This window comes from Centroberyx affinis, unplaced genomic scaffold, assembly GCF_046629955.1.
Source record: "Centroberyx affinis isolate AG114_WGS23_722 - 3 ecotype Tasmania unplaced genomic scaffold, CSIRO-AGI_Caff_v1 ptg000896l_1, whole genome shotgun sequence".
NCBI classification, from domain to species: domain Eukaryota; kingdom Metazoa; phylum Chordata; class Actinopteri; order Beryciformes; family Berycidae; genus Centroberyx; species Centroberyx affinis.
In genome coordinates, this window is record NW_027279483.1 from 23,213 (window position 1) to 50,700 (window position 27,488).

Genomic DNA, 27,488 nt, shown 5'->3' on the forward strand with positions numbered 1-27,488 from the left:
CAATTTTCTTCAAAGTTCAGTTTTGAGTCAATAATTGTCCCAAGATATTTGTAAAATTGCACATATTTCACTGTCTGACCCTTAATGGATGTGACTTCATGTGTGTGGGCATGTCTTTTTGTCTTAGATATGTTTAATTGAAGATAGGACTCCTCACACCACTTGACAAAGTCATCGATGACCGGGCCGTGGCTGGTCTCATTGTCCCTAACAATAACAGAGTTATCTGCATACTTTAAGATGGTCCTATTTTCACACCTGCTTTGACACATATTTGTGTAGAGGATAAATAATAGGGGTGAAAGCATACATCCTTGTGGGGAGCCAGTTGAGGAGCAAACTTGGTCAGACAGAATTCCATTTACCCTCACTCTTTGTGTCCTATTAGTTAAAAAGTCAAGAATCCAGCCCACAAGATTGTTATTCAAGTCAAATTGTTCTAAAAGCCTACTGGTTAAAATATGGGTTTGAATTGTGTTAAAAGCAGAGGAAAAATCAACAAATAGAAGTCTAGCATGAGACCCATTTCCCTGGGTTTCATGCTAGGAGGAGGAGGGCCATCTGCAACATCACTGAGGCAGCGGAGATAGCTTCAAGATGGCTTTGGATAAGGAGGGGAGGTCCATGGGGATCTGTAGCATAATGCCTCTTGAACACAAGTCTGATCAACCACAGCTGGGTCGCCTGGGCGAGGGTGTCTGATGTGGAAAGACCCGAAACACCCAATGACCCCAGGTTACATCACTGATGATGTGTTCAAGAGCATTGTAAGATGTATCCTTCCAATCTGATAATTCATTTTTTAATGAATTTTGTTTCATTGGGCAGCTACTGTAGGCTGTTTTAATATGAATATAAATTGAATGCTTAATAATATTTCTGCATTTGCAGATTTCTACTCCCCACTACACCCGGGATTTCCCCGTTTAACTCGCTGATGCATTAACCATTGGCACCATGTCTGTCATCTCCGCCAGCAAATTATCTGCTTTGGATTCATTCCATGCACAAAATCAACTTTTCCTCAAGTGTATTCATGCATTATATCTGCAGCAGTCATAACATGATATAAATCAATTCTACAACTCTAATCTCAAAGTCCCATTTGGTCCTCGACACCCTTATCAAACTTAGAGAAAAGGGTGTCCACAGTGACTTACTAGGGAATCCAGCTGATCGTATTACACACACAGCAGTAACAACCACAAACATCTCTTGGTCTCTCTAGACTGATGTCCTATTTGTCCAGCTCTCTCCAAATAATCTGCATATCTGTTTTTCCTCTAAGCCGTCCCTCCCATGACTCCCTGCTCTTTCTACCTCCTACGTCTTCTCAATCTTCTTCCCCCGTGGTAACTCTCTCCCATGGATTCAACAGCTCCATCACCTCTCTCTCTCTCTCTCTCTCTCTCTCTCTCTCTCTCTCTCTCTCACTCTCTCTCCTCACCTCCCCCTTCCGTCTGTTAATTGGATGAGCTGTCACAGTTGTGAGGATGATTAAATTCCAGTCCAGAGTGGCTCTGTGACCACGGATCCCCCTGGCAGAGATAAGTAATGAATATTAGTGTAAAGCCATCCACGATTCCTTCCTCTCTCCACCTGCTCAGAAAGGACCTCTGAGAAGTTCCACAGGACTGCTTTGCTTTCTGTATTATGTCTGATATCCAGAACAACGCTGGTAAAATATATGCAGGTTATGAATCCCACAATTAGGCGTGATGGGAAGTACATAGGCAAAGCGATATTATCATGTTCACAATTTGACCTACATGCTTTTGCCTCCTAAATCACAGAAAAGATGATGATACAACATACTGAATATCCAGGTCAATTATATCTAATAGAGCTAATTAATGTAAAGCGTCCTTTTCAAACACTCGCCTGTTGATGTAAATTGGTATTGCTTTGATTCATTGAATGGACGGATGAATGACATTTCCCATACAGGAGAAAGACCGGAGTCCACCCTTCCCCAGAGAAAACATTTGCATTTGCCAATAGCACATGGGTAAATAAAATGAATTTATTGTTAATGGAATAAAAGCACTTGAGCAATCAAGTACTCATTGAGTTGCGTGGACACTGAACTTGGTGTGTCAGTGTGTCCCTCTGCTCACTGTGAACACCCTTCTCTAAAACAAACAGCTTTTCTAATGGAAATCAGTGGCACCCTGAGGTCACATGCACCTCCAAGTAGCCCTTCTCCTTTTCAGCAACCACGTTTCAGGCTTTGATATGAGAGGAACATGCACTATGCATGTTTGTCTACCAATGTTATAAGCATTACATTATAAGCATATGAGGCATCCTGACCTGAAGCATTTTGTAGGTGTAGGTCAGATACTATGGGTTCAAATCAGGGCCAATATGTTTAAGTTGAAAAAGAAAAAGTTGTAAATGAAACAAAAAATATTGTAACCAAAAAGTAGTCACTGTAAGTTAAAATCAAGAACCAAAACCATAAGATACATCTTAACTTAATCAAACCATAAAGTATAGGCCTAAATACAGTGAAAGAAATGCATTGCTTCCTCAAGAACATTAATATTATATTAATAGTATATATTATATATTATATTAATATTACTACTCAATTGAAAATATAATCATATTTTCAATTCAAGTTTTACACTGTGGGCATAGGGCACTTTAAGATTTTATTTAAGTCAATAGGCTATAAAAAAAATAGTATAATAACAACGTCAAAGTAATATCAGAAAAAAAAAACATTCAGGCCTCAACTTGGGTTAGGCGTAAAAGCTACGTAAAGCCAAGTGCGTCATCATAGTCTTATGCGACATTGACGTCATATGGCAAAGACTGTAGATATGAGCTTCCCACAACACTGTTCACCTCAGCTTTAGGATCGTAAATACTACTTGGAAACTCATGGTTTGGCAAAGGATCCTGATTTCTCCGACCTGCAGACTTCTGACGTCAAGGAAATGTCTGTCGTCAACTGCAGGGAATGATACATTAATTTCAAATAAAATCAACAAAATGAACGATTTTCATCACATAACTCATATTCTCTGAAAATATCATGTTAGGACACAACTACTTGCTGGATTTCTGGTTTGTGGTTGGCACTGCAATGTTTAGTTTGCTGTAAAACATGAGCTCAGCTGTAGCACTCACTAAGCGCCAGTGTGTGAAGTGTGAAGCGGCTGAGACTAATTCTATTATGAACCAACTACCGTCTACAGAAAAGTTCATTAACGGCGTTTTGACGGCTTCAAAAACGTCACGTTTTCCGACTACACGTGAACGCAGCATTAAACGCCATCAGTTGGAGTTTCTAGTGGTAGCCTATATGGAAATTATGGAAACCTCTGTATGTAGGCCTACCTATATACTGCAAAACGACCTTAAGACACAGCCTGTTTGACTAGGTCGTGTGCATTTATGTACGTGGGTGACTTAAAGCAGATAAAGGTAGGCTACCTGACACCTGATGCACGAGTCTAGTATCAATGTTGGACCCGTTACTACTCGAAAAAGTAATGCATTATTCGTTAGGCTACTCATAGGTATAGCCTACTCCCTAGGAGCAGTTGCCCTAATTCGTTACATTACTCATTAATTACTTCTGTGTTAGCTAGCTTCACCTCCAAATTGTCGTGTGTATCCTCTCTTATCCTCAAAATATCTAAATATTATGGATGTCCAGTGTTCCTGACACTCTTTGGATCGATTAACCCAAGTCAAAGTTTCTTTGAATAGCCTACTTATAGCCTGCTGCCATTTCTAAACGAAAGTAGCCACTAAATTTCGAAAAGGAATCAGGAGGGAGTGGTAGGCTAGGCCTATGTGTCGTTTTTAGATCATTTAAATTCAGTCTGATAAGGCAAAGTCCCTGCAGCTGTTTCCAATTTCTGGTGACGAAGTGTGACCAATGACTGATAACTGGCAATATGCTATTATAATTTGGTCAACTTGATAAATTAGGCCACCCAAAGTTTGGGGAACAAAACTGCCACTAGCTGAATGCTCCCCTGATTAGATTTTTTAGATATGGCTTCCAAATAGGTGTTATTTGCTTTATGTTAGCTCTCCATTATAATGATAAAACAAAATCAAATTTAGACTGACTGTATGGAGAGTGCTCGATTGACGCCCATGATTTACAGTTGGTGATAACAAAGGTGGAGATTTTTTTTTTTTTTTTACTGGCAGCTCACTGAAATTGAAGCAGCACGTCGTCACACAACTCATTACCGGGGGGGGGGGGGGAAGTAATCACAGTACTGTAACGGCGTTACTAAGCAACACTGCTTTGGCTCCTATATAGGAGCGCGTGCAGGGCTTTTGGTCACGAAGACCCGAAGAAGTTGAGGCAGAGGCAGAGCGCGCGGAGAGCTTTGGATAGGGTGGCGGGGCATTTTTACGCACGCGGCATGGAGTAACATTGAGTTACTCGACAGAAGCAGCGCGCGCGCAGAGTATAAGCTCTATCTGCTCGTGCCTCAACCTTTTCCAGTGTTGTTTTTTGGCAGCTGTTGAATTAACTGTTGGTTAATTTAAATCTAACGGTACTACAACTGTACATCTAACGGTTATCTCGTCGGGAAAAGCAGGTTTGGCATCATGAAATTACTCCTACTACCGCTTTTAATGGCTTTTCTCGCCGTCGCCCAAGTTTTTTGCGAGGAAATCGGCCCCAAAGAAGAGCTTGACTACTGGACGAGCAGTAGTCAAATGCAGGTACAGTAGGAGTTTATCTATTCTGGACGAGTTAATTATTTCAAAATGCCACTTATGTCTCACTGAATGGGTTCTAATCTGATGCAAACAAGTGTAGAGAATAATAGCCTCTTCTCCTCAGGATAGTAAATACAGTGATGAAATAATTCTGATAATAATTTTGTTTCACCAAACTATGGAATAGGGTTAGAAATAAGATTATCACAGTGTCATTAAATTGGTAGGATATAATTATTGTAATTAGGTGTATCAATTAACTAAACCCTAAGGTAGCCTATATCAAAATCCCAAAACCAAACTTTATTAACAAATTTTATGTGGGCAAAGTGGAGCAATAACTGATGACTGACAAGATATTATTGTCAGTGTGATAAATTATTAGACGAAGGGCTTTATCAGCTTAGAGGGAACATTGGTCCTGAATGCTACCTAGGCCCGGTGTGATGTTTTTGATCCAAATAGATTTCAGGCATTTTTTCTTTGTTCTACATGATAATGATAAAAAAAAATGACAAGTTTAATAATTAGACTCAGCTTGGTCTAACGTTTGGAGAGTGCCACACCTCGGCATGCCCATGTCGTTATAGTAGCTGATATGCAATTAAATGAAATTGAAAGTGCTGTGATATAGTCCGAGCAGCTGAGTGCAGTGATTACGGCAGCACAGACTGTCTCCATTCACATGGCATGCACGTCCTGTGTTTGACATTGCGGGTTGGACTCCTGCCAAGCGGCTCTTTTATTCTGCCCATAAACTGCAGGCTGGGGCCATTCTCCAGATAAATGACCGTGCGCGGAAGAGCCGGATAAATCACGACAACTTTAATGCGCGCAGAGACATTAGCCGCCTCAGGTTCACATCTTCAGTCACACTAATGCATTCTCTAGAAATATATCCCGAGACAGAAATAGGAACACTTCGTGAAAGTTCACAATCCACGGATGGCATTATGGATTACTGAGGGGTGTGTGTGTGTGTGTGTGTGTGTGTGTGTGTGTGTGTGTGTGTGTGTGTGTGATGGGGGGGGGGGAGGGGGGGGATAGAGGGGGTTTAATAATATTTTTCAAGCTAATGAGACACTTTTACGCACAGGTTGTAGCAGCATGGGTGTGAACTGGGCATGGCGAGGTGTGGCACCGTAGAGTCCAAATTTGATCTTGCAGTTTTTAGCATTGTAATGGAGAGTAAAGATCAAGCAAAAAAAAAAAGCAGAAAAATACTAGAAAAAAAGCATTCGGGACCAATGTTCCCTCTAAGCTGATAGATCGGTGATCTACAGCTAATCATTTATCAAATTGTCAAATTGACATTGGAAGTTTTATAGGCAAACGATGTCTGACTTTGCCTTTATGCCACATCGCCCCAGTGTTAGCCTAACGTGAATTGGGTTTCTCCCCCCCCCAGGACGGATGGCTTAATTCCAACGACCCGTTCAGAGAAATCCTCCTGAGGATGACGAGGAAGCCGCGGCCGCATCAGTTCATCGGGCTGATGGGGAAGCGCTCCATGGGTAAGAGCTCGTCTCTCTCTCTCTCCTCAGGCTTCATCTGTAGCTTCATGTGTTATACTGTCTTTCCTTCTCTCTGTGGAGTTGTCCTCTCAGTTTTTGCACTGAAAAGTCTCTTCTCGCTTTTCCCTCCCGCAGCAAACGCACAGATCACCCGCAAAAGTAAGTGTCACAGTCATTTTTTTTTTCATTCTTCATTAACTTTCCTGCGTTTTGCTCCTCTAGTAAAAGGCAGAACTTAGGGGGAATTCCCTAGAAAGTCAATGCACCTAATAGCACTTTACACCAAGACTTCCAAAATCAGCATTACATTTATGGGGAAAAAGTAGAGACTGGTAAAATATTATTATTTGGGCAATGTGACAATTTATTAAATCAAACTATCAGCTCAGAGGAAACACTGGTCCTGAAACTCCGTGATGGGATTTTGACTTTGAGATGAATTCTAAATACATTTCAACAATTTTTACTTAATCTTTGCTCTTTATTATAATGATAAAAACTCCAAGATAAAATTGCAGGCTGCTGGGTGCTGTTCTGCAGATAAGAGCTCATTCACACTTCAAGAGTGGATTGGGCAGCCAAATGGTTTCAGATAGTACCAAAAAGTCAGCATCACTGCCACGGAAGACAGCAAATCCCTCTCACATGTTGCCCACAATATTATTCATTGAGCTGAACATTCATATTTGTGTCAGTGGTTAAGAAAGAACGGGGTAAATAGGAGGAGGGGGGGGGGGGGGGGCATGCATCTTCATAGGTTTTAATGAATTCACAACCCCCGCAGCTTATTGTGTGTTTGAGGGATTGTAGATGTTATTGTCGCTTTGCTTCGCTTTGAAGACTAGGCCACTTTTAATTCGTCAGTAACGGTCAGCGAGGAAGGTGGTCCGGAGGAGAAGTCTGTGTGTGTGAGAGAGAGGGAAGAGATAAGAGAGAGAGAGAGAGAGAGAGAGAGCGTGAAAGAAATGAGGAGGAGGGGATTTTCCCTTTCTCCGTCAATGGCATTTTTCGAAATTACTCTCCCACTCAATGGTTCGGCGCAGTAAAGCTTAAGGAAGTATACATCTGGTTTATTCCTTTTATGCAGGCATGACTGTAAATCACTCATCATTAGGGGTGGGGGGGGGGAGTGCTATACGATCAATGCCCCAAGGACATCTGGGAGTTAAATTGGATTGTTTACGCTTCTGATGGGGAGATGGAGCTAAGCATCTCAGCCTTCACTCATAACAGGACTGCCTTCTGCGCACTTTTATACAATTTCTTGCGCAAAATATGAAGGGCGAATCAAAATAGGCATCCTCATGGGACAAGGCAAGAGAATATTTGATTTCCCTTTCCAGTGACAAGGGCAAATTTCATGTGCTTAGTTTACTCCCGTCAACCTAATCTAAATATTGGAGTTTGTAGTTTATTGGTATTCCTTGGGGTCTCACTGCAGTTTTGTAACGCCCCGCTCCAACCCCCCCCCCCCCCCCACCAAGACCATATCACACTCCATTACTGTGATTGACAGGGGCGCCGGTCAGTCTGTGATGCAACTGTCCCTCAGGTTGTCTCACGTGTACAATGTGCGTCCTCACATTGATAAAAACAATTTCCAACCACAGCATCACCTAAAATACTGCGACCGTCACCCCCCCCAGTAGTGCAAGGACTCTTTTGGGGTTTACACCACTACAAACCTGACAAGGACCAGGGACTCAACTAGTGTTCATATTGGGTTCACACCAGCCTGGCTTGGCTTTCACAGAGCTGACATCAAAGTGTTTTTTGGGAAGCCCAGCCCTCATCTGTTGCAATTCGGTATATGCCACTTCTGTCTTTGCCATTTATTGTTGTTATACATTGGTTATTAGTGAACTGATTAATATAACAATCACAATACCTTCTCTTTTAAGGGCATAAAGTCAACTCCTTTGTTGGACTGATGGGGAAAAGAAGCCAAGAGGAGCCAGGTAATTTACGTCCTCCTTGAGCAAAGTCCTTACACTGTGAAAATCTGTACATTTCTTTTTTACCATAGTTCAGAAATTAATGAAAGAACGGTCTAGAGATAGCAAACCATGTATTAGTGAAAAAAGGTCACTGTTTGATTAATGAGCTTTCTCCCTAATTGCAGATTCCTACGAGTGGAGCACAATACAGACGTACGACAAGCGCCGCTAAACGGTCATCTTCTCACCTGCCTGCTTCTCATCTAGCCATTCCTCATACATGGGAGGGGTACCTGATGCTGGTTTTGTTTTCTCAAACTTATGTATAGCTGTTAGTCTAATAAAAAAAAAATGATTCTGTTTCCACATTGTAGTGACGTAGCAGTGCTGTACCTGTGCCAATTTGATTTGTCCCAGCAGAAGGGGAAAGGGGCGAGAGTGGAAAGTGATATCGACCCCTCGCAGAAACATGTTATTTGATATGTGTGACTATTTTAGAACCATTTGCCATGCCACAAAGAAACTCCTGTTGTCGTGGACCATCAAAGCAAGGCTATACCCCAGGGTATGCGGAAAATTGCACTGCCAATTTCACTGTATAGTGCCTCATAACTGTTTAATCGCAACTGATTGTTCTGCAAATACAACCTCTGAGACAGATCTACTGTACTGACAGGACATGTTCTCATTTTGGTTTTCAAATGACTTTAGAAATGCTGTCATGTTTTCAAACTAGACATATGGTGTGATATGACAGAGTCTGAGTGTGAAAGTGGCTTGAAATATATTAAAACTATTTTCTTTATTAGTTAAACTTCAGTTTTTTATTATCACCCATGCCGGTTGTGGTGAATTCCTTTTATGTGAAACGGGTCGCCAATAATGTCCAGTGCATCTGCAGAAAAGCGGAGCACTCTAGTGGACGACAACGGTACTGCATCACCCACACAAATCACAGACGGCACAATTCAGATTATGTCAACCACTTTGATTCATTAGTTTAGCAGCAATTAGTATGTAACAGCTACAGACAAGTCTAGAACCTTCACCCAGAGATGTTAACATGTACTTTGAAATAAAGTCATCAACAGTAAGCATTCTGTGCACGTTGATGTAGAGTTAGATCTGGTTCATATCTCATTACTTGCACACATGACATCACATATCACTAACGCACACATGCACACACACACACAGATGTGTAACAGCTGTTCTGTTTGCATAGCCAGTCCTAGTCCAAAACAAAATCTCCGGTGTAAAACAACAACAGAAAGTAGAAATAATACAGATTACATTATCCAGCTTCATAGAGGTCACCAAAGGTCAGACAATTGCAGGGACAGTGTTCATATTGTATGACTCACCCCTACCTATGAGAAACCGCAAAGCTGTCTTTCACTTAAAATGCATAATGTATTAGTCGAGCAGCTGGAGCATCAGCCTCATTAGCATAAGCAGCTCTAAATAATCAATTAAAGGCTGTGTTAATCCCCAATCCCACATACAAATATATATGAGAAAAAATAAGGTCCCTTTATCGAATACAGTTATAAAATAATAGGCATCTACAGCAGAAAGACAGGTCTATGATCAAATTAATATGAAGTGATTGTATGAAACTGTTAAAATGCGCCTTGTATCATGTCTGGGGTAGGGGCTTTATGAGGCTGTCTGCTAAACTTGTTTAAATTGATCTGGGTTCAGTTCAATTAGGGTGTAAAGACTGCAACTCTCCGTACAGATTCATCTATCATCAGGTAATAACGTCAGAACACACTAGACCCAGAAGCTAAGTATCCCTACATAAGTGAAATTCATAAAGCTTGTCATTGTAAAAATCTGTGGTGCTGATGATGACTAGGGTTAGACCGATGCGGTTGTTTATACGGTCGATATTTTTGGATTCTAGCTGCTGATAGCCGACCTTCAGTATCTTTCAATTTTACCATTTCCTTTTCAGGGTGGAAAAGCCTCTCATGACAGCATGTAGACCAGTGGTTCTCAACGTGGGGTCTGGGGACCACCAGGGGTTTAGACAGTTTCAGGGGGTCCCCATCAAATTGATTAATTGTTAAACGTCAGTATTATTTAATTTACACAAAGTTAACACAATTAGAGAATGTAGAAGAATGACTGTTTTGATCATAGTTTCACTGTTATCTACCTACAATACAGTAGTAGATAGTCACAATAAAAGTATTTTCAGATTTGGATCCGAGACAAAATCTCATCAAATGGGGGTCCGTGGCCCAAATGCGTACTAAATTAGGGGTCCTTGATATGAAAAAGGTTGAGAATCACTGATGTAGACCATCATCGGACATGAAAACTTTCCATTGAAAGCCAGACTAATGAAACTGTAAAATCCTCCCACACCATGCTGGAATGATTTCTCTGGTCAGACATTTGATATAAAATAATAATAAAAACATAATCAATAGCTGGGGGAACCTGCATCATGTCAGAGGTGGACAACATTTTTGGCTGATATCTGATTTTAAATAAAAAGCAAATATCAGCCTGATACATCAGTCTAACTGTAATAATGACACTGGTATATGATGGCCTTTTTAGGACATCACCTGCCACTTTTACCAATCTTAGGTGTACTATATCAGAATTGGCTGTACTTTAGTCAGTCTTAGCTGTACTTTGTCAGACTTAGATTGAGTTTGTGAGACTCTGTAAATGACTCCAGCACTGCCCCCCAGAGCTTTCGAGTTAGGCTGATTCATGTAGCCACAGTACAAGCCTGTGTAACTGAATAATAACCACCAAATCCTAGGCTGGCTTTACATGGTGCAACGTGAATGCAACTTTAGCTCCATGCAACTTAGTTGTGTTGGAGTTCTGTATAGAACCATCCAATGAAAATCAAGAATTTGGTTTGTATCATCATTTGGAATGTTCAGGATGAGTTTGGTAACAGAACTTGTTGCATAAAAGATGCATTGTGTAGAGCCAGCTGTAGCTGTGTTAGCTGTTAGCATAGAAATAGTTAGAGCACAAGTTTGAAAACTATAATTAGCAAGCTAACAAAGTGCTAATGTTAACTTCACTAACATCTGTCCATTGATGAAAAACAAACAAGCTTGTAGCATTAAGAGCCAATTAACCTGAACCTCCATCTACAACACACCACACCACCTTTGTTGGCTTTCAGAACTAAACTACCTTGGAGGACAACATAAGCATTAGTATTAAGCTAACAGCTAACTAGTATTAAGCTAATAGCCAAGTTACTGTCATTTAAGTCTGACAAAGTACAGTTAAGTCAAATGAACTCCATCTACATCTGACAAATTACAGGAAAGTCTGAAAGGACAACTAAGAGAGATACAGATGGCTGAGGATGTCCTAAGAAGGCCACCATACTGGTGATTGACCGCAGGCACAGGCACACAGGCAGCCAACTCCTAACGGTTGCTCCAGTGAATTACTGGTCCTTGTCAGGTTTGTAGATAGACAAGGTTCGAGCCGACGGGTCGGTGGCGCTGATCCAGCGTGGCATCCAGTAGTGGGAGAGCCACTCCCCCCGGCCTGGGAAGTGCTTCTCAAACACCTGCCTGAAGTAGTAGGCCTCTTTGGTTGATGGAGGAAGGTGAGGGAACGTCTTGTGGGCCTTATCCAGCTGGAGGTCATTCACCTAAGAGAAGATAAAGGGCAGGTCATATGTTATGGGATCCAAGGAGTGTGTCTGTGTGTGCAAACTAGGGTTAGATTTATCATTTTTCCTATGTATTGGGACGATATTGTCATGTTTTATTATGTTTACAGTATGTAACCCTAACCCTAACCCTTTCATATCAGATGTCTGACCAGAGAAATCATTCCGGTGTGGTGTGGGAGGATTTTTCTCAACAGTCTGTAAAACTGCAATGAAACCTGCCTCACCCAGCCTTAGGCTGTGATCACATAGGATACTTTTTTGAACCTGGGCATTTTTATGCCCTTGGGTTTAACATATTGCCAGATTAACATTTTCAAGTGGGCATTCCTGGGGGCGAGGCCAGAACAGCCCAGCCATCTCTAGGGACACCTTGTTTTTCAGTTATTTTCAATGGTTTGGTCGCAGCTCGTGTTTTGGATGTGACTCGTTTTGGGGGGCTCCCCTAAGTGCTCCAAGTTGAACATGTCTCAAGCTGCGACATGCATTAAGCCCTCTAAACAGTCACTATCTAAGCAGAGTTCTTGGAACAGATGATAAAATTCTCAATGCTCTGTTCTCTATAGGAAGACATCATGTACTCACATCCTCCATTTCAGAATGGACTCCTAATCCTCTCCTTCAAGATCAAGCAGAGCAATAGCTAACTTTCTCTTGTCCATTTTTCAGTAGGGCCCGAATGCCAATTTACAGACTTCGAATGCCAATTTACAGGCTTTGAATACTCATTGTGATTCCCAAACGAACACTTGAATATTAATAATAACCTAAATTTAGGTTTGAATGTCAACCCAACAAACAGCCCTAATTTTCAACACCAATGCTACTTACTATATCAGTCGAACCCTTCTACATACCTCAGACTCCAGGTGCTCCTGCAGGCTGGTATACCAGGACTTCTTTACTGACATCAGGCCATCACTGAAGGCTTCTTTCCGCCTCCAGAGGATCTCATCAGGGATCAGGTTCAGACCTTTGAAGGAGTCCCTCAGAAGATGCTTCTCCACTCCATGCTGGTTACACAGGACATACAACACTATTACAAAAAAACATTCATTTCACTTCTAGAACTACGCCACCAAAGTGCAGTTCCATGCTAAGGACAGAGTTAGAAGTAGCTAACCTTAGGAATCCGCATCTCCTCAGGCAAGGAAAGGTAGTATGCTGTGAATCTGTGGTCCAGGAAAGGCACTCTGAGCTCCAGACTAAAAGAAAAGAGAAAAGTTACTTCAGATAATAACTTGAGATGAATCAATAAATAAAACAATATGCACAATTTATCATGTCATCACTGTAACCACTGGAAATTTAAATGTTGGGATGATTGAAAGACATCCTATGGACACAAAATTCTACATAAAATGCACGTTTTCCACAACACAAGAACACACAGACATTTGGCAGAGTCCTCCAATGATATTCCTAAATTGCATATAAGACGACAAATAAATTATAGGAGTTGCATAGATTGATTTCCATACTAACTTTCAGAGAGCTTCACTTGTGTATGGCACAATACTTACAGGTTAACCACATTATATCCCCAAAAATAATGCTGCTTGAAAGAACATTACATCAGCATTGTTTGGAAGAATAAATAATTAACCCAGGCAGATCAGCTATTTAGGCTATGATTTTATTGGTTGTATACTGAAAGTACCACAACAACCAAGTAGGGTTATTTTGTTATTCTGTCCTACTACAACATGTAGAAAACTGCTTGTCCACCAGGCCAACTGAGAGTATACAATTACAGGATGTTCCAGATTTGCTATGGCTAATTCTGATGACACTTAATTACGTCCTGGTTGTCCATTGCCTGATTCTATAACCTTGTTTTCTCTTTCTGTTATCATAGAACCATATAATACCGCTTTCATTTTGGGTCCCTGGATTCGTCCTTGGATTACCTTCAATCTAATCTATCAGTTGTGTACTATAGATTTGTCAGTGTCAGCGTTCACTGCTGTGAACTCAATTTCATATTCAACTAAAGAAAATTCATAACCGCATCTTCTACCCCTTTCCTTTCTGAGACCCACAAGGGATGTGACTGTTTATGACATAATGTACACGTAGATAAACTAACCCACAGATATGTAAAGGTTGATCGTATAGCAGTACCAAGCAGATATCAAAATAAATACTAATATTTGCAGAAAAAGGAGTGCGCATTCTTTTAAAGATTGGGTCATATGAATGCTTTGTAATGATGGGCCATGGAGTTCCTAAGAAGGTTTAGCAGTTGGTGGACTTGAGTAAATCAGCTTGTGGTTTAGAGTGACACCTAGTGGAATGAAATGGATGGATGGCTGGGTCAAAGGCTGGCTGGCTGGATAACAACTTTTCCTTTAAAATGTCATGTACAGTGACTCTAAAATTTATTCACACCCCTGACTTTTTGCACATTTTTTGTTGTGCTACAAAATTAGCTCAATTTTCATTTATTTGGGACTACAATTTTTCCACCAAAAAAAATGTACAGAGGGAGCACTTTTCAGTGGGTCCAATTTATTCATTGAATTACAGAGTAAAAGTAGAGGGAAAGTGCTCTAAAGGAAAGTGCACCCTCTGTACTTAAATATAGTGATGGCATGGTAGTTTATTTTTCCATTGAAATCACAGGAACTGGAATCAAATGTATTAACTCCATTAAACATAGGTACTTCACAGTGTGCTCCAGCATTCTGAAGCAGAAAATACACTACAAACTAAAATCACATACTGGACCTGGTATCAGACTTTCCAGTACTACCAATAATATGTTTTTTCTGTACGTTCACAAGAAATTTCTGAACTTTCCCAATATCAAATGATTCCATTTTGAACTAATTTGTCGCACAATAAAATGTTTTGATTCATTTGTTGCCGAATTATGGTTCTAGTAGAGGTTGCAGTGCTAGAAATGTTTTTCTTTGGATATTTTATCATAGTAAAGTTACAGTTAAACATTAGGACCATAAATCTGGAAGCTGGCTACATTATACTGTTTAATTTCATATATTCCCTAGTGCTGGCGCTGGTGATGGCGGCGCAGCATTGCTGAATGAATAGAGGAAACAGTGGATGAGGTGAATGGGCTTACCCATGTGCAGCAGTGGTGCGATCGGCACGGAGAGCGTCAAACAAGTAGAGTTCCTTCATTAGCCGAACACTGTCCTCTGCAGCCGCCTTGGGACTTGGAGCCTGGATGAAGAACACAGCTCACATCAGTCACACTCTCATTTTCACTGAGAGGTGACAGTGACTAGGATCAGGCCGATATATCAGTTTGTCTAGATATTGGACCAATATTGGCTTTTAATTAAAAATCAGATATAGGCCGGTCAGTGTTGTTCACCTCCGATATGATGGAGGGTCCTACCTGACGCAGTTAGTCCAAGTCTATATATCGGTCTTACCCTTATTCTAATGTGACATTTTGATCACATTCTACCTGACCATGCATAAATATGTTTTTATTATTATTTTTATTCCAGATTTCTGACCAGAGAAATCATTCCAGTGTGTTGTGGGAGGATTTTACTCTACAGTCTGTAAGACCTGCAGTGAAACCTGCTTCACCCTACCTAACCCACCTAAAAGAATTTCATTAGTCTGGCTTTCAGTGGAGAGTTTTAGTGTCCCATGATGGTCTAAATGCTGTGTTTGAGGCTTCCATCCTGCAAATAATAAAATTCAAGGGGAAACACTGAATGTTTTCTATTTTCTTAGAACTGGCATCAAAATGGTCATATTTAAACGTATTGAATATTGACACAAAATATTGGCCATTGAAAGCTTCAGTAGAACAAATATCAGTATCAGTATCAGTCAAACCCTAGTTTGTATGTGTCAGTAATTGTCATTGGCGGAACCCTAATAGTGACTCCTCTAGAGCTCTCAACGTGTGGTTCGGGGACCACCTGGGGTCTGTGAGGGGGTTCCAGGGGGTCCCCAGCAAATTGATGAATTGTTGAACTTCAGCAATATTTCATTTACAAAAAGTTAATACAGTTAGAGAATGTAGAAGAATGACTGTTTTGATCATAGTTTCACTGTTATCTCTCTACCTACAATACAGATAGTCATGGGATTCTGGACAAAATCATATCTGACAACAAAAATATTGTCCGAAAGACAAAAACTTATCAAATGGGGGTCCGTGGCTCCAATGTGGGTCCTTGATATGAAAAAGGTTGAGAATCACTGCTCTAGAGGACTTGCCTTGTGGAAGTAGATGTATCCCTGGGTTAGCTCATCTGAGCCCTCTCCAGAGAAGATCACCACACTGTCCGTCTTCTCCCGGATGTACTTGGAAACCAAGTACATGCCTACAGTGGAAGAAACGAATATAGGATCAGGAAAGAAAAAGTCCTGCTAAATAAAACACACAGCGATGCTTTTCCTCTGTTGCTCAAACCAAACCTCTGCACTCTCAGCTCAATCAACTGAGGAGTTAAAAATGGCCCTCAGTACTGTGAAAACTGTTTTTCAGTGGCACAGTCCATTGTTATCTTAGAATATTAGGATTCATGTTGGTTATGTGAATTTTTGATTCTGGACAGCATAGGCTTTACTGAATTTTACTGCAGTTTTAATATCTAACTCATGAGAGGGCCAAAGGTTGTGACTGTATTGCCAACTGACTTCTATGGTCTATCGGTTGTACATTCCGCTAATCTCTGTGGATTCCATTGTAATTCACACGACTCAATCAGGAGGAAAAGGAATGCGGCAGTGCAGCATGCCCAAGCAAATTACTGCCAGATCAGTGAGCCCATCGATCAGCTCAAACCTTCTGTACTGTACTCACACTCAACCTTGAGCATTGTCACTTTTTCTGTACATATTGCACCCCCATCTGGAGCTTTTTTTGATAAAGTGAACAGGTAGCGATGCACATAATAAAAATCTGCACATACTGTACATATGGTATCTGCAAATTGAATGCATTTATATTAGTCATTTGTTTTCATATTCTTCTAACTTCTTATATTTTGGATGAATGTTGATATTTTTATTTTTCACTTATTTCATACTGCATATATTTGTTTCAATATGTTCCATTGCTGGTATTTTGCACACCCTCATAATGCTGTATTCTTATTTTATTTTTTTTTTAAATACTTTTCATTTACGCATTTCTGAAACTCAACACATTCTAACTGACAGATGCGTTATGTTTATATAACCCTATTTGCCATATTATTATATACTATTTTCTTAGCTGTATCCCATTATTTGCTGCTTCAATATTCCAATTTCCTGGCAGAGATGATTAGTGGCATCTTTAGTCTTTTAGAAGGCTGTGCTCATTACTTAGCTGTAGGCCAGTGGTTCTCAACATGGGGTCCGGGGACCACCAGGGGTCCTTGGGGGGGTTCCAGGGGGTCCCCAGTAAATTGATGAATTGTTAAACTTCACCATTACTTCATTTACAAGAAGTGAATACAATTAGAGAATGTAGAAGAATGACTGTTCAACTTCATCTTATGTTGATATGATGTTCCCAACAAAATTCATTCACCAACATAAAACAAATTACGAGATTTGTGGGCATTTATCAACATGAAAAAAGTTAGCTACCATTCAAATGTGAAAAATCTTTCACAAAGGGGGGTGAATGACATTATTGGCTGAGGAGATGAGCAAGGTGTTACGTGGCTTGTGGTTGGCTAAGTGAAGAGTGGGCCGGGACCACCTTCTTTTAGACTGTGGGGAACAATGTTAATGTGTTGACTCCCAAAGTATTTGGTGAAAAATCAGTACAGCCGATGCTGAATTGCACAATTTGCTCTCTGATGATCATGGCCCTTCCCATACTCAACACAGTGTAGCCCCCTCCTTTGTGGCAAATATATTCCTATTCAAATTAGCAAATGATGTCATCTGACAACTTGTAGCAAAATTACAACATTCTGCAAATGCTTTAAAGACAAAAGGAATTTTTGATTCTAGCTTATATTCATTTCTGTGGTCTCTTATTCCCATAGCTTCTATTTCTATGCTTTACCCCTGACTCACCGACGGAGGCTCGTATGGTGGTAATGTCGTAGGTCTCCAGGTGGCAGATGACTTCCTCCACGGCTCGGATGCCTTCCTCAGTGGTGAAGTTTACCTCATGGTGTTCGCTGCCAATGTAAGCCGCCACCTGGTGAACACAAAAAAACTGACTGAAAACACACACAATACCTTATTATTTCCCAGGAACCCAATGAACTTGACGAAAGGCGTGGCCTGACACAAAATTGTGTTATTGATTGTTTGTCCAATCATCATAAAACTTGTCACAAATGTTGAGCAGGGTTCATGAAGCATCTATGTAGCAGCATTTTAAAATCAACCTATAGGGGGCGCCACAATGCCAAAAATCTATAGTTCAAAATTTGAATGTACCAGATAATATATTGGATACATATGCTCCAGGGCCAAGTTAAAGCCATAATATGAAGTTTGGTTGTTATTGGCCAAAGTGGGTGTGGCCTATGACATGATAGATGCATATGGCTTATAACTCAAAGTGGGTTCAAACTATCACCTTGACAGTTGCTGAAGTCAAATTTAATGCAAATCCATCAAAGCTGGGGCAACTGTTGCCGCTTTGAATCAGCAAAGTTGACACTTTTCACACCAATATTGACACAAAATAGGGTACGAAAAATTTAATTCATTCATTCATTTTCTTAACCTACATTTCATTCTATTTAGTGTTTAATAAAAAGAATTGCTTATGTAACTACTAGCTACCAGCTAAATAACATTAACTAATGTGCAAATCAGATGTGTTAGCAACAAGACAGTAAAACAAGACTAGATGCTGTGGTTAACTAATTAACAAGATGACATTATCTCAACACAAAATCAATCAGATCAATCAGTGGTGAAATGTCTCCAGCCAAAAGCAGCAAAGAAATTAACCATGTCTCTACTGTTGAGGCAGTCAGGTTGTAAGTTTAGAAATGCAATCAGCACTTAGCCATTGTTGCCAAGACCTGTGGATCCTCAACATGGCTGCCAGAGGGTGTGTAACATCACCTGAAAGCCTATTGAAGGAATTTACCTTGCGAGCAGCGATGATGTCCGGGCTGTCCTCTGCCCCAATTGAAAATGTCTGGATAGGGTACTGCAGCTTCTCCTCCTTGGCCAGTTTCACCAGTGTAGCAGCAACCAAGCTGGAGTCCAGACCACCTGGTAAATATGCAACATGAATGAGGATCATTAACACAAACTACATACTTTCAATAGAATAAGTAAACACTATTTTATAGGCATTAGGGATGGAATGATATGCTTATCTCACGATATGGTTCGATACGCGATATGTGGTTCACGATTCAATACAATACAATACGATGTAATAAATAAAAAGTTCAATGACAACAAAGTCTGACTGTGCAGAATTATGTTTATTTCTGAGCCACAAATCTTTCTAGCAATGGCATTGGCTGCTAGAATGTAAACAACAATTTAAAAACGTCATTACAAAGTGCAATAATGTAATTTGGATGGAGAGCTTGTGAAACTGTGATGGTCAAGCGTCTCATTTGTGATTACTACAAAATAAAATGGAGCTAATATCATGCTTCATTTTTCTGCCCCGCGATACGTATTGTCACATTTTTGTATCGCGATATATATCAGATTTCAATATATCGTCCCATCCCTAATAAACGTTGTTTTAAATAGGCCAATACTAGGTGCCATGAATGACTGTAAATTGAGTAGTACTTGGATTGGTACCAGCCAATCTACTTCATAAAGTACTCTGCACTCTTACTGGTTCTTAAACACTGATATCAGAGTACCTTTAATAAATACCTACCTGACAGAAGACAACCAATTCTTCTGTGCGCCATAAGGCGTTTCCTTACAGCATTCTCGAACAGGGTTCTGATGTTGCTTTTCACAGTTTCTTCATCAAAACCTAAGGTGGAGAGATCAAATTTCAGTCAATGCGTACCAATCGCTAGCCAATTAACCAAATAAAATGTGTAATTAACAGACCACTTCTGTACCTGAAGGGAGTCTCTCAACAGGGTCGTACATGGCATGAGAAGGCTCTTTTGTGCAGCAGTGGAACTGATCCATTTGAATAGACTCCACTTTACCATTCTGCTTCAAATTAAAGGCCTCAAAGTGCCCAGGGAGAAAGGGAACGATGCTGGCAGGGGTGGACATGGAGTGGGTAAGGTCAGTAAGGCCTGTGAACAGAATAACAATATCTTAACTAACTGAATACCAAAAGGCGTATAACATTTCTCCCCCCCCGAAAGCGTACAAAAGACCCTGTTTCTTGGGGAGCGTAATAAACTACCCCATTACCTTTGGCTTCTGAGCAGACTGCAAGGAATCCATCGTCCGTAAGGAGTTTGAACAAAGGCCGGACACCATACGTATCCCTTCCCAGAAACACTTTTCGGTTGGCAGTGTCCAGCAGGACAAAGGCAAAGACGCCATCCAGGAGAGAGGCCATCTTCTGGATGCCGAAACGGTCATACAGATGGAGCAAAATCTCGCCATCCACTTTGGTCTGGTAATCAAACTCAAACTGCATCTTCAGCTGAGAAATTGAGAAGTTGCAGAGCCATGATTATTTTATGAGGCTTAAGTTGGATTTTTTTGTAATGTAAAAAGTCCATATCTCCCTCATTAACAAAACAAAAATTATGTGGACATGGGTATGACAAGGTGTAAACACTCTCTGTACCTTAGCCCAGTGGTTCTCAACCTTTTTCATATCAAGGACCCCTAATTTAGTCCACATTAGGGCCACGGACCCCCATTTGAGAATATTTTTATTGTCAGATATGATTTTGTCCAGAATTCTATGACAGATTCTATAAATTTGACTATCTGTACTGTAGGTAGAGAGATAACAGTGAAACTATGATCAAAATATTCATTCTAAAATGACAAAATAATTAAGTTTAACAATTCATCAATTTACTGGGGACCCCCTGGAATGCCCTCAAGGACCCCTGGTGGTCCCCGGACCCCACTTGAGAACCACTGCCTTAGCCTCAGTGAGACCAAAATTGATCCTGTAGTTTTTGTCATTATGATCATTTTGCCACTTTTTCCACATTTTGTGGTGTTACAGCAAAGGATCAAATTAGGATTTTTTTGTCACTAATTTTTTGTCACTGATCTACATATCCATATCCACATAATCCATAATGGATTTGACAAATGCATTTTTTTTTTTAAATTACAAATCCTTACAAGTGCCAAATAGACAGCTGGAATGTTTTTGAGACAAAACGCATTCAACCCCTTTGCAGTGAAACTCAACCCAACTGACAGGACATGATTTAGAGATTTTGAATGAAACACAGGTCTACATGAGGTCCCACAGATGCCAGTGCATGTCAGAGCAGAAACTCCACCATGAGGCCCAAGGAACTGTACTGTACTACTGTGGGACTCAGACAGAATTATGAGGAGGCATAGATTTGGAAGGGTATAAAACAATCTCTAAGTGTTGGGAGTTCAAAAGAGCACAGTAAGCTCCATCATTAGGGAATGTTAAAAATATGGAACTAACCAAACTCTTCCTCTTGTCCTCTTGTAAGGATAAAGGGAATAAATACAGGGAAGTCAGAGTGCTAAAGACCTTAGATTGGGGGCAACAAGCTGAAAACTTCAGAACAAGAATGTGAAGAATCCAAAAGGGGCCCAACCAAAGGCAACAGTAACCTACGGAATGACATGAAGACAGCTGCTCAGACTCTCACCATATAACTTGACTAGCCAATAGAGCCAGAAACAGTTTCCCCCACAAAACAGTATCCTGTGGCAACCTTGGCTTAAGCACCACCCTCAACTAGTGTGACTGGTTTAAGAGGTACAAACAACCCAGAGTGTCCCCCCCCCCCCCCCCCCCCCGGATACAGACACATGCAAGAACATGCAAAGCTGTAATTGCTGCCAAAGGGGGTTGAATGCAGATTTAGGTAACACTTTACAATAAGGGTAAATTAAGGGTTAAGGGTTAATTATTTACTAATGGTGTTCATGCTAACTAAGGTATTCATTTATACATTATTTAATAGTCATCTTTATAAACTATTAAATAATGTATAAATTAATACCTTAGTTAACATGAACCCTTAATTAATGTACCCTTATTGTAAAGTGTTACCCAGATTTAATATGAGATAAAAAAAAGTCAAGAGGGTTGAATACTTTCTGAAGGCACTATAGTGCCTTCAGAAAGTATAGATATATCTAGATATATCCAAAAAAAAATAAGAATTCACACCAGAGTACCAATGTTCCCTCTAAGCTGATAGTCTGATGACTTATGTCTAATAATTTATTACACTGACCGAATAATATCTTGTCAATCATTGGTTATTGACTCCACTTTGTCCCCCGGATATCTAGTGGATATCAGTGAGTTTGGAAGTTTTGGTGGCATCAATGACGTTGGTATTTGAATACATAACTCTTACATCAGCGAGGGGGATTGTGCGTGTCAAGGTTGTTCAACAGGAAATTTCTCAACAACCAGCAACAAATGGCCCCAGAGCATCAGCGCGCCGGCCTCACCGCGTGGTGGTTGTAAATCTCTCCATTGTAGCAGAGCCACAAGAAGGGGAACCTTTTGATGCGCAGCGGCTGCATGCCGTACAGCTGGTCCACAATGGCCAGCCGGTGGAAGCCGAAACAGCAGTTGGTGAAGCCATTGACGTTCTCGAAGCGGAAGGCATCGGGGCCCCTGTGAGCTATCTTCATGGCACTGGTGCACTGAACCGACAGGCACTCATCGCTGCCAAATAATGCCCATATGCCGCACATTTCAGAGCTGTGGAAGGTAGATAGACAGATAGATAGAGAGAGAGAGAGAGAGAAGGTTAATTAATAGGTTATTATTACCATACAATGCAATCATTAATCATTATAATCTCTGCACGTAAGCAACAAAACTTAAAACTTAAATATAAACAGTAGCACACAGAGTAAATACTTACTATTTATTATTTACCATGTTGTGTGTATTGACAATTGTCAATGCAAGACCTCGAATATTAAATCTATGCACAATTTTAAGTTTAATACAGTGGGTAGAGTGTTGTAGCACACAAACTACCCGGCATGTAGAGAGGGTTTTTCATTTCTGACATCACGATCCGTTCCGTTCTCTCTTGTATGGAGAGACCGTCGCCCTGAAGTCTATTCAGAAATCTGCCATTTACAGTTTGCCTTGCTATCAGGCATAGGACTAGTCCAGCTACAACGTTATGTAAGACCTTTAATGAAATATTAGGAGCCACTCTTTAATTCGGCACACATCCAATACACCAATCAGCACTTGTTTCAATAAAATGTCAACTTTTAGACGTGGTTCACCTGTTATTCCCACTATTTTATTGAAGCAAAAAAAACACGTGAAGCGCGGTAGAGAGCAATGTGAACCAAATCTACAAGATGAGATTGAACTGAAATAGCCTAAAGCGCTCATTGGTGGATCATCTATATGCCGAACATACCAGAACATCCTAAAGATCCATAAAAAGTCGAAACTACTGTTATAACAGGAGTGTACCTTTACCGATAAGCAAGGTAACCTTAAAATGACAGATTTTTGTTTGGCATTACGTTAGAGCGGCACGCATCGGCGCTATTTCTGACCATAACATCCACCTGTGACGGCTTTAGTGTGAACAAAATGAACAAGTGTGTATGGCCTTATGGAATGATCCAAAAGACATGCAAAATAAACGAACACACACACACTCTTACCTTGTTCTTCAAGTGATTTAGAAGGACTGGGTCACACCACGCCGATGCCAATTCGCGACACTGATGCGACGATGCACTGATGCAACTGCATCAAGCCCAAGCCCGAGTTAGCCACAATATGGCAGGAAACACGCCGATTTTGCCTTCAAAATAAAAATTTAAAATGTATCACTCCTGGGGAGAAAAGAACAATCAAGTAGTCTATTGGAGAAAACAACAAAAACTGCTAAATAGGCTATATACTAGGAAATACAACCTTAGTTTTGTTGTTGTTTTCTCTTGTCTGTTTTATGGTGCATGGTAGGCTATTTCTTGATGAAATAAGGCCTTATTTTAAAGATATTTTAAAGATATGTATTTTAAAAGATATATTTGGCTAAAAAAATTGATTTCTTCAACAGAGAATAAAACATACCAGCAAACTTAGAAGAATGTAGGCCTATAAAATCTAAGTCTATTCAAAGTTATAGCAGTGGCAAAATATAGCTGTAGGTCTAAGCTTTGTCACTTTTGGGAAAAAAACAAACAAAACTATAACAGCCTATAATAATCTATGTGACTATACTAAATACTATATTATATTTCCATTTACTACAAATTCCACATTAAAATACATTCTTTACTTTCACTTCTGTAGACTTTCTATCATTCCAAAAACGTTGTAAGATATGAGTCAGTAAGGGTTTTATTTTGAAGGTTAGGCTATGTCCAGAAGTCCTATTGCTTAGGCTATTCAAGCCAGCTTGACAAGTGAACAGGAATCAAGCATCAAGGCATGCAACATCAAGTGCGGTTGCGTCACTTAATAAAGTGAAACGATGATGCTGGTCCTCAGGTCTGATTGGCTGAATCAAAATGAAGCACGTTGGATGCCGGGGGCGGAACGAATAAACATACTAGCACGCTCACACTCACACATCGGGTTTGGAAACATCATAAGCAGTGCTATGCAGCAATTAAAGGAATAGTTCACCCAAAAATGAAAATTCCGTCATTTTCTAGGCCTAATCACCCTCATGCCAGTTGAAACACACGTGAAGTTTGTTAGTCCACGTAATAGTCAATGGGGACAGGTTCTTTAGAGGAGCTCTGTGGTGTTTGGAGTACACGAGAAAAGCGATTAAATATAGCATAGTGATGTCTGGAGTGCCGTAACGTAAGGCAAGGCAAGGCAAACTTTATTTATACAGCACATTTCATACACAAGGCAAATACAATGTGCTTCACATAAAGCAGAAAAATTACATACACACATCACAACTATTTAAAATGACATTAAAAAAGAAAGAAAGATAGAGATAAAATAGGGAAAACATAAATAAAAGAAATAAAAGAAATAAATAAAGATAATAACACCTGTTACATCATACAGATGATTTAGCGGAAGGCCACAGAGAAAAGGAATGTTTTGAGCCGACTTTTAAAACAGCTGACAGTGGGAACATCTCAGTGCTTCTGCCTTACTGAAAAAAGGTGCAATAAGGCCCCTGTCCCAAGGGGAGATGCCCTTCTCCATCTGAATTTGCCTTTCACATCCTTCCCTCCCACTCCCAGATCTGTGATATCTAACCTAAAATGATGTGAAAGTTCTCATGCAACAATAAAGAGTAACTAAACCCCAAACCCAAATCTTTGGTGAAGCCTGACACCTAATGGTGAAAAGTAGGGTACTGAACTGGCCTTCTCCTATTGGCTGGTCTTTGTGCCAGGTGATGTCACCACCTGTCGTACTCTATAGAGGGTGACATCACAGGGCACAGAGACCAGCCAATAGCAGATGACCAGTGCAGTACCCTAGTTTTCACCATTAGGTGTCAGGCTTCACCACAGACTTAACTGGATGATTATTGTGTGATATGGCTTTAAAACTAGGCCACTGAGGCCATTAATGAGATGGTTACCATGGTTACCATGACATTTGCACAGGCATTTCTCCGGCTTTACTTTTGTAGAACTGTTTACTATTTAAGACTAGAGAGGCAGGAGCATGGCCACTAATCACTATTGGGTGGATTGTGGTATGAGCTATATAATTGAATGGCTTCAATACGTGAGATGTTGACGTTAATAAATCTTCCATCTGCAATGGTGGTCTTATGAATTAATGGATTTTTTTTAAATTATCAGTATGGAGACGCCTCTTTGTCTAGAACTGTAGGTTGCTGAGAATACTTGGTTAAATTGTGGAGCTTTAAAGAGATAGATATGATAGATATGATATGATAGAGAGATATGGGTTTATTGAAGTAGACAGATGTCTGAGTCTAATTTAGTTAAATGATTTAGAACTTTGTGTCTTTTGGTCTGGGAGCTAATACGGCAGATATTCCAGTTTACAAATTTACTTTTCACAGAACAAATACCACCGCATCAGGTCTGGCTGGTTTCTCCTGCTTTTCTCCGAGGTTTTGAGCTGGATCAGAGCCAGGTTATTTTAGCCCCACTCTTCTAGACCTACCAGTAGCTAATAGCCTAAATGCTCAGTGTAAAGCTGCCTTACCATTCTCCTGTCCTAACCCTAGGTCCCTCACCTAAAGAGACTTTTAAAAGACAGATCTTTTTGTACATATTCTAATTTATAGGCCTATACAAGACTGAGACTATGCCTCTGGATTTGACTTATGCTTTAATGGTTTCATTTACTGGGTGAATAACTATACTTGTTCCAGATGGTACACCATAGGTTTCCATTGTGGTGCACAAATGTAAGAAGTAAAATGAAGAATTGGATGTATTACACCTATTCTTTAATTCCTGAAATGCCACAATGTCCTGAAAGGCATGTTCTCCACTATTGCTGTGTCACTTGAGCTCAACTTTTGCAGATTTACCAACTGTACGCCATTTGGAGAAAACATGTTTGGCTGTGTTCTGCTTTTCTTAATTCCTCATGATGCACACCTTGGCTCTTGCCTTACTGCTTTCTATTTATACTGGATTCATGAGAGTATTTTGCTTGTAGAGCAGCCAGTCCACTCCCCTTAGTTATTTCAATACTTGAGACAATAGGAAAGTTAGGGTATGTTGGACCAAAGACAGATGGACTGCCACTATGTAAGGACATGGAAATGTCTGTCTACCCTGAATAATAAAGCATAAGAGCAATTTTATGACCTGGGTTCAATTCTCTCTCCAACCAGCAGATTAAAAAAACACCCTTCATTCTCTTGATTTTCACCAAACTGCACAGGGAAATGAGACAGAACAGCATATCAATATTATCTCAAGGTTGTGTTACAGTGGGTTTTGTAGTGTGTAACATTTGAGGTTGCTATGTTTGTACATTTGTGAATTAGTGGTAGGCCTATCACACATCTAAAACACTCATGTAAAATACACAAGTAATTATAGATCAACCAGGATGGCAATGTACAAACTGACACCCACTTGAGTACAGTCATGGCATTCTTGCATTGGATTCCCACACAAACGGAGAAAGAAAGGGACAATTAGAGAGGGTGAAACTTTTTGTTGCAAAACACCTTTAGCCTACATTTATATCTGTCAGAACCATTTCACATGTAGGACAATGGTTTTTGCCCCTTTTTGTACCCAAAGAACTGGAGAAATGCCATCTACAAATGAACCAAACCTTAAAGGATAAGGCTGGTGTTTTTTAATGCATTGACGTGTTTTTAATCGTTTTTTTAATACAATGAAGTTCTATGGCTGCTGGGACATGACCTGTTGGCAAAACAAATTCATTGCTGATTTTGTTATTTTCATAGGATTTGTTGACGGTAAGCAATGCATTAAAAAACACCAGCCTTATCCTTTAACTACAACCTGAAACCAGATTTGTTTCTGTTGGCTTACTTTATTACTCCTTTAACCTGTTTGCACAATAGCCAGTCCTTTCCGTTTTTTTATTGCACAGATGTAACGGACAAGAACCTACAAGCATATTCATGCAAAGAGTCCAGGGTGAATACTTGATTGACT

General features: G+C 40.2%; 2 protein-coding genes across 2 annotated transcripts; one reads left to right on the forward strand and one right to left on the reverse strand.

Annotated features, from left to right (window-relative positions):
* Positions 1-4,336: 4,336 nt before the first annotated feature.
* tac1 (tachykinin precursor 1) lies at positions 4,337-8,923 on the forward strand. Its single transcript, XM_071521546.1, has 5 exons — positions 4,337-4,704; positions 6,110-6,215; positions 6,351-6,374; positions 8,117-8,173; positions 8,338-8,923. Exons 1-5 carry the CDS (start codon positions 4,588-4,590, stop codon positions 8,382-8,384), a joined length of 351 nt encoding a protein of 116 aa, XP_071377647.1. The 5' UTR covers positions 4,337-4,587; the 3' UTR covers positions 8,385-8,923.
* Positions 8,924-8,990: 67 nt separating this feature from the next.
* LOC139645742 (asparagine synthetase [glutamine-hydrolyzing]-like) lies at positions 8,991-23,599 on the reverse strand. The gene is made up of 12 exons (XM_071521545.1): positions 23,547-23,599; positions 22,353-22,608; positions 20,124-20,361; positions 19,817-20,002; positions 19,624-19,725; positions 18,862-18,989; positions 17,826-17,952; positions 16,026-16,132; positions 14,905-15,005; positions 12,943-13,024; positions 12,677-12,832; positions 8,991-11,798 (listed from the first exon to the last, which is right to left on the reverse strand). The coding sequence occupies exons 2-12, from the start codon at positions 22,599-22,601 to the stop codon at positions 11,589-11,591; spliced, it is 1,686 nt and encodes a 561-aa protein (XP_071377646.1). The 5' UTR covers positions 22,602-22,608; positions 23,547-23,599; the 3' UTR covers positions 8,991-11,588.
* Between the last annotated feature and the right edge of the window lie 3,889 nt (positions 23,600-27,488).